At 35.3% G+C, this 7710-nt stretch overlaps 1 protein-coding gene across 1 annotated transcript; it reads right to left on the bottom strand.

Annotated features, from left to right (window-relative positions):
- Positions 1-1405: 1405 nt before the first annotated feature.
- Positions 1406-4939, bottom strand: LOC128552178 (uncharacterized). Its single transcript, XM_053533202.1, has 2 exons — positions 4419-4939; positions 1406-1606 (listed from the first exon to the last, which is right to left on the bottom strand). The coding sequence occupies exons 1-2, from the start codon at positions 4815-4817 to the stop codon at positions 1406-1408; spliced, it is 600 nt and encodes a 199-aa protein (XP_053389177.1). The 5' UTR covers positions 4818-4939.
- Positions 4940-7710: the final 2771 nt, after the last annotated feature.

The raw sequence follows: 7710 nt of genomic DNA, 5'->3' as shown, positions 1-7710 counted from the left end.
CACGGAAGTAAAAAGGAGTGCAAGAAGATACAAGAGGAGATTAGTGGACGGGTTTGCTGAAGCAGCAGAGGAAGCAGTGGAAAAGACCGACATGAGGACACTCTACAACATCATCCGACAGCCGTCAGGAAGGAAGGCCAACACCAACCGACCAGTAAGGGGAGAGATGGGGAGGTGCTCAGTTAGACCGGTGGAAGGAGCACTTTAGCGGCCTTCTCAAAGGCCCACCAGTGGCAAATCCATCCATCATTGAAGAAGGGGAAGATCTAGACGTCAACTTGGTCCCATCAGCAAAGAAGAAATAGTAAGGGCCATCAAGAATAAGAAAAATGGAAAAGCTCCAGGACCGGACAGCATTCCTCCAGAAGCTTTGAAGGCAGACCCAGACACCATGGCAGACATCTTGGTCAACGTCTTACAGGAAGCATGGGAGAATGAAGACATACCTAAGAAAAGAGACCTCAGCGACAGCCAGAACTAGGGAGGGATACAGATTCTTTCGTTAGCCAGCAATGTCTTTACCAGGATGATCCTGGAGAGGATCAGAACCGCCGTTGACGGCACACTGAGGGATGTGCAAGCAGGACAGGGCAGGGAGATCATGCATCGACCAGACTACAACTCTACGCATCATCATCGAGCAATCGCTGGAGTGGCAGTCACCGATGTACGTCAACTTCGTCGACTTTAAGAAGGCGTTTGACGTGGAGCGGGCAACAATCTGGCGAATCCTCAGATATTACGGCATCCCTCAAAAGACAGGAACACCAGCTGCAGAGTCATCCACAACACCAACCTGTCACCATCTTTTGTAGTCAACACCGGAGTCAGACAAGGATGCCTGCTATCTCTCCTTATCTTTTCGCTGGTTATACTGGGTAATGAAAACCAGCATGGACCAACCCAGAGGCATTAAATGGACCCTCATGGGAAATTTGAAGACCTTGACTTTGCAGATGACATTGCCCTGCTGTCACACTCTCATGGACACATGCAAGACAAGACGGAGAGACTGACTAACGTTGCCAGCGAGGAACTGATGCGAGGAACTGATGCGCCACACTGATGCGCCGCACAAAGCAAGACCCAGTCACCAAGACCATCCAGATCAGAAAGTGGAGTTGGGTCGGACATACCCTGCACAAAGGACAGACCATCATTCCACGCCACGCTTTAGACTGGAACCCACAGGGGAAGCGGAAAAGGGGACGACCAGTCACCACCTGGAGAAGAACTCTACAGGCGGACATCAAGCTCGCCAACATGACCTGGGGTGAAGGCAAGAGAGCAGCCCAAGACAGAGGGGGATGGAGAGCAACAATGCGGGCCCTTTGTTCCAATCGGAGCGAAGAGGAATAAGTCATAAGTCAAGTGATTCAGTAGAATAGAAATACAAATGCTCTGGTCATGCAGGGGGATTAAATGGTATATCAATGTCCCTTACTTGCATAATATCGTCGTTCTCAAAAGAATCATCGGAACTGTCCTCTGAGAAACTTTGTACGGATGCAATACTTGATGTTGAAAAAAGTCGCTTCTTCTTTTCCCAGCCTGCTTTCCATCTCTTAATGGTTTCCTTACGTTTTTCGATTCGACCATCTTCAGTCTGAAAATAAAAAAATATTCATATTATGTATATTTTGAGGGGATTTTGCTTTGATTGTTTCAGAAATAATTCAATTTTGTGTCATGGCAAAAGAAATTTAAACTGACCATTTAGGGAGCTGCATTTCAAGTACCTGCCTATTTCTACTTTGGTGAAACGAAGCATTTTTCAATGAACATATAGCGTATTTAGATATAAATGTCACACTATTTCAGACATCAATTAAAGTATTTTGTGATAATGCATATCCTAGAAAATGCCTATACATACAAATCTTCAATGTTTCATTTAAATACATTGATTAAATACTTTGTTTGATATTTTACACAAGAGAAATTATGTATCATTCCGCAATGTTTCGGAAGACTATCGATCTATACCTTTACAAAATTATAGCGAAATGTATCTGTTAGAAAATATGAAAACAAAGACAAAGATTTAATAGTAATAGCAACGTTTTAAGAACTTAGCCACCTTTGAACGCAACCATAGTTGGTACATAATATTATATCGGTATGCACATTACTGACATGCGCACAGAAATACATAGACAACAAGGACAAAACAAAGGAAAAGAACAAAGTGGGGTATTGTCCGTAAGTATTGACCTGAGGCCGTATTCATAAAGTATCTTAAGTATAAGTATAAGAAATTGATTATTTACTTAAGTATTACTTAGGTAAGAAATTTATTTTACTTAAGTATATTTGTTATTCATAAAACAACTTAATAAGTAATTCTGGCTTTTATTGTGGACGAAAACATTAAAAAAATCATTAATTTCGGACATATACAACATGCACAATTATGTTTAATGTGCTTTTATCTGAAAAACAACACTTTAATCGTACTCACGACACCATTTTGTTTTCTGACTTAAGTCATTTCTTACGTATCTTGAGTTTAAGCTGTTTTATGAATAGGACTTAAGTTTTTTACTTAGACTTAAGCTGAAATCACCACAAACTTAAGTAAAATCTTCAACTTAAGTGAAAACTTATACTTAAGATATGACTACGGCCCCTGGCACTCATGAATATTCCGTATGTTTCCGTAAACTACTTTATGGTGTCTGAGCCTAAATAACGATATAAATACATGTATTGCAAAACCAATAACATATTATATAGAGAATATTAGGTTACTGTCTTATAAATTTAAATTTATTAAGTGAGTCGGAGAAAATATAAGTCGAGGCTCTGCCGAGACTTTTGTTTTTTCGTAGACGAACTTAATAAATTTAAATTTATAAGACAGTAACCTAATGTTCTATTTATCCTACCTTATGATCTAAAATCATTCTTTAATCAAAATTCAAAATCTACCAGGAGTCTGCCTTGCATAGATATTTAAAAATTAATACGCCCCACCAAATTACACATATAGGTCTTTAAAATCCAAAATATTATTTAAAAAACAAAGCTAAAAAAACAAAGGCGAACCTTGTTTTGTTTTGTACCCGACCTCACTGTTCTGCTGAACATGAATGAATAATTTTAATTCGCTCCAAGCGAAGTTTTGTCCGAAGCTCAGTTGCATGTCGGATTACCCATCTTCACGAAGCAAACGATAGACGTGACTTATACACACGCCATAACACCGCTTGACAGAACAAATAGGCACACCGTTTCCTCGATGATTTTATTCAATAACATTCCATTCCGGTATATTCCTTGATTTAAGTGCAGAAAGCTAAAATCCCGAACAAACGCTATTACAAGACTCATGAGAGTCATTTTTTCGTTTCTCCGAGCGTTTTTGTTATAGAAACTTTTTGTGGTAATTGCAGATACGGTATGCATACGCTATACATTAGTGACATGGTCTCACGTACCTAATAAAACCGCGTTTATAAAAATAATTGCATAGATATGTCTTTTAGCAGTTATTTGCAAAAACAATATGGCGTCGTTTTAAAGAAAAAAATCCATAAGTAACCCGCTAAGCTTTATCAAGTCACTGACCTGATAATGCAAAGTTTATCATACCCCTTGATTTTTGCCTTTATTTTGCATGAAGATAGATTAAATATTTCTTAATTAACATCCTCATGTCGCATGTACAAATATAGCTATGCGTACAAAGCGTTCAGCTACCAAACTCGGAGTTTTGGTTCGACCATACCATTGTTTTCTGTTTCATCTGTAAACTAAACAGTCGGGAAAATTGTCACATCATCATGATTTATCGTTCATTTATTCAAAGAAGTACTCTACTATTCAACAGTTTTCTATGTACATGTCAGTAAACCATTCTACAAAATGTCGACAAAAATCTTAAGGACTGGACAAGTGTTCATTTATTAAACGAACGATACAAGGAGTTAGCGTCAGTATGAGAAAAATGATACGTTTCATAAAATAATGTAAGAAAAAAAGTAAATATCGATACGAATTTAAAAGAAAAATATAATGGCCTGAACTAAACTTTAAGCTATGGTACCGCTCGTAGGAATCTGTGAGCTCATCACTACGCCACCGTGCCATTGATTTACAGTAAGTATGTTATTTTAATTAATGTAGATATTTTCAGGATACAAAATATGGCCTAAAATAACTAAGACGCTCAAAAATATTGGCGAAGATTAATGAGTACCAGCTCAATACAGTTAACAGTGTACAAAACCGCACTCTTTATCGTAAGTTACAAGTCAGTGTAAAGTAATACATGTACCGCCATGTGAATTACTTTCATAAAAGTGCGATGCAAACGCGTTAACCACAGATCTGAAATATCTATCGAACCCTATACTCACGTATTCGCTGGGGGTAGACGAAAATGTAAACCTAATCATACAAAACAAATAACAGACCGTGTAAGCAGGATGTAGGTAGATCTCCTCTAAGCAGTCTTTGGACCTTACTGGAGTGCTGTGAATATACTTTGGAGGCGCTGAATTTGTGTTGTTTTCGCAAATGGCTGAATATATATTTTTGACGGAATGTTCTTCTGTTTCACCCTGGTTTTCGTTGGTTTCTGCTGCTGTATTCATACTCGTTTCTTCGAGTTTTACTTGATCTTTGGAAGGTACGTTTCTTCTGTAGTGTACAGTTTTTCGTTCCTGTACACCAAGATTACGTGTATTAGTCTCACAATTATTTTGTTTGTCACGTTCTCCATTCTGTGTTTTTCCGCACGAAACGATTAGATATGAAGATGAGCTATCTTTATTTCGCTTCCTTTTGCGTAGATCTGCCGGATTTGTCGACATGATTTTTAAATTCTATTTATATCACAAAGTCACATATTGCCTATAGTTGGAACAGACGTTTGATACATACACAATTTTACTATTCCACTAATAAACACAAAGGTTTGAAGAAAATCGCAAACCGGAAGAATAATTTATATCTCATCGCAATACGCCCAAAATATTGTTTATCTAACTTATGTTTGTCCAATATTTAAAAAATATGCATAGCAAATTGTAGGGTTTAAGATGTTTTCAAGTATGCATTATGTAAATAAACTGTACTGCCCGATTTAAATTACTTGCTATTGAAAGCCGGTGAGCCATGACAATTGCCATATATTAGATGACAAATACGTAATTACTAAATGCGGATTTCTTTAATAAAATTGTATGGTTTATGCTTAATGTAAAATAGCCAATGCTTATTGTCAAATGATAAATATTTAACGTCAAATTCATAAACTCTATGAGTCAATGACCTTTGTCTCTTAAACTAATGGATGTAGCTTTTACCTAAAGATCCACTACATCCGAACGAGTTTTATATGAAAACCAGTGTTTGTTGCTGAGACCTCATATGTACTGAAAATATGACCCACTGCATCGGATCTGACCAAATAATCATGAATATATTTAAGAATAGCCAAGAAATAACAAAAACATTTTGCCTATTTCAAACCGAAAGTATCCGACTGCTTACGAACCCGTCGCACATCTTCGGATGTTTTCGACAAAATGCTTTGTTTTATAACTCACACAAACTGCATGAAAATCATTCTTATGATAGACATTTGCGAATTAAGCCGATACCGAATCCGAGATCAATCTGATATTCGTACTGTATTTTAAGGGATAATCTCAAAACATGATGTGTTTTAATTTACATTAATCTTGAATATTCGCAGTATTGGTCTAATTAATTCACTGTTTTAGCTTGAATCACATGTATTGTTGCTGTTTTTTAAACGTCTAACTGTTTTATACAACAACGGAATTTATTTAATATCATTCTGTTAAAAAGCCACACAAGACAGAGATTCTGCCTCAGACGCTATGGCCTATTATCCGAGGAAGTACAAAGGGCAGACGGTTGTCATCTTCCTTCCTATTTCTGGCATTAAGTTATCCATTTATTTTCTTGTGGCTGCATATTATTATTCTAATAACGTAGTCGGTCTGCGTTTCTTTTTTTTTCTTTTTTTCAAAATGAAGGTTTTCTTTTGTAATTCTTAAGTTATGGATATTTACGTCATTAAATACTTGTTGTAAAGTTAGATTTTTACAACATAATGTTACATAATACATAGTTTCAGTATTGCATAATATTATCTAACAGTCTAATATTTTATCATAAATGTTTGTATTTACAAATCGTATGGTATTTTAAGATTTGAAAGCATAGACATTTAGCTAGTCTATTAATGGCATTCAGCTAGTCTATTAATGGCATTCAGCTAGTCTATTAAAGACTGCTGATTTATCTATGTAGATCATTCTTCATGCACATTCACACAGTTCAGAATATTCATTTGATACTTTATTATTGCTTATTTACTTCATAGTCATCAGTACTTTCAGTTTATCTTTACTGTAACAAACTGCATTTAATATCATTACATATTAAATAATTTTCATTTTGTATTTACATCAGCTATTTTTAGTAAGACCAGTTATGAAAGAACTTTGAGCTATTTTTAGATTAAAGACAAAGAGTTTACATAAGCATTGTCAAGGTCATAGCTGGTATGTAAGATAAATGTTGAATGGCTTATCAGAAAAATGCTGACCAATCAGAATGTACTTTACATCCTTCATGGTTGACTGCATTCTGGAAGAGTTTACCTCAGTAGAATTTCCGAGCCTTTTCTTCACTCTGTAAGGATTTTTTGGACTGACAACATCTAAAAAACTCTCTTAGGGTTTAGTAATTAATAATTAATTAATTTTGTATTTATTTTTGGCTATTTATTTAACCTAAGAGTTTTACTAAATTCATTGTAACTTTTCTCTAAATTAGTAAGTAATTTCCTTTAACTGAGTAACTTAAATTCTTTTGTTTTAACAGCAATTGTTTTAGATTTTCATCTTTTAATACTTAAGTAATTATCGGTAATTAATTTACATTGCTGTTATTTTTAGGCACAGAGTCATATAAGTACAGTGTCACAAAATACATTTAGATACTTTAATAATACCATTTATTGAGATCATTATTTACTTTCTGACAGAACTTTAAAAACTTTATTCTTTTTATTCATTAAGCTGATTTGTCATCTTTATCAGTATTTTGGGCATTTTTCTAACTTGTATATTTAGATCACTTTGTAAAATATTAGTTTAGAAAGATAAGTAAAAATTTGGTTGGTTTTTAAATTTATTCAGTATTTGTGTTTTTATTTTCCCTTTCTAAGTAAAGGGTGGTGTCATCCTGACGTGTCAGTTATTCCGACGTAATGAATTAATACTAGCAAACCGCTAGTATAGATCAATGCTTCCAAGCAAACTATTAAACGAACATATAGACAGGCTGTTCAAACAAGACAGCGGTTGTACCAAAAATTTGTATTCCCCACAACAATGGTGTCAGAATCGGGATAGTTTTGAAAATTGTTAAATTTCTCAACTTGGAAGCAGCTTATTTTTAGAAACAGTAAATTTTTATATTTTTGAAACAGTAGATTTTTCAAAATTATCTTTGAAGGCAAATTCAGTAATTAAGTACCTAAGTGAACTGCCACACTACAGTATTATCTTGTCCTTTCTATTCTTCCTTCCACTGTGCTAAGCAATTTGTTCTATTTCAACTGACAAGGATTGCCGTAAGGTTGAAGCTCGGTGCGAGTTTGATCAGAAAGCTTAGTTTCAGTTTAATAGCATATAAGATAGAACGGTAAATTCATTGACAACCTTC

The sequence above is a fragment of the Mercenaria mercenaria genome, unplaced genomic scaffold, assembly GCF_021730395.1.
Source record: "Mercenaria mercenaria strain notata unplaced genomic scaffold, MADL_Memer_1 contig_2109, whole genome shotgun sequence".
Taxonomy (NCBI): Eukaryota; Metazoa; Mollusca; class Bivalvia; order Venerida; family Veneridae; genus Mercenaria; species Mercenaria mercenaria.
The sequence above is the reverse complement of the archived record's forward strand: the minus strand, read 5'-3'. Positions and strand labels throughout refer to the sequence as shown.

Coding starts and splice junctions, on each gene's coding strand:
- LOC128552178 (XM_053533202.1), bottom strand. CDS start 4,817: ATGTCGACAAATCCGGCAGATCTACGCAAAAGGAAGCGAAATAAAGAT. Junction 1,607..4,418: donor ACCTACATCCTGCTTACACG/GTCTGTTATTTG, acceptor TTTTATTTTCAG/ACTGAAGATGGTCGAATCGA.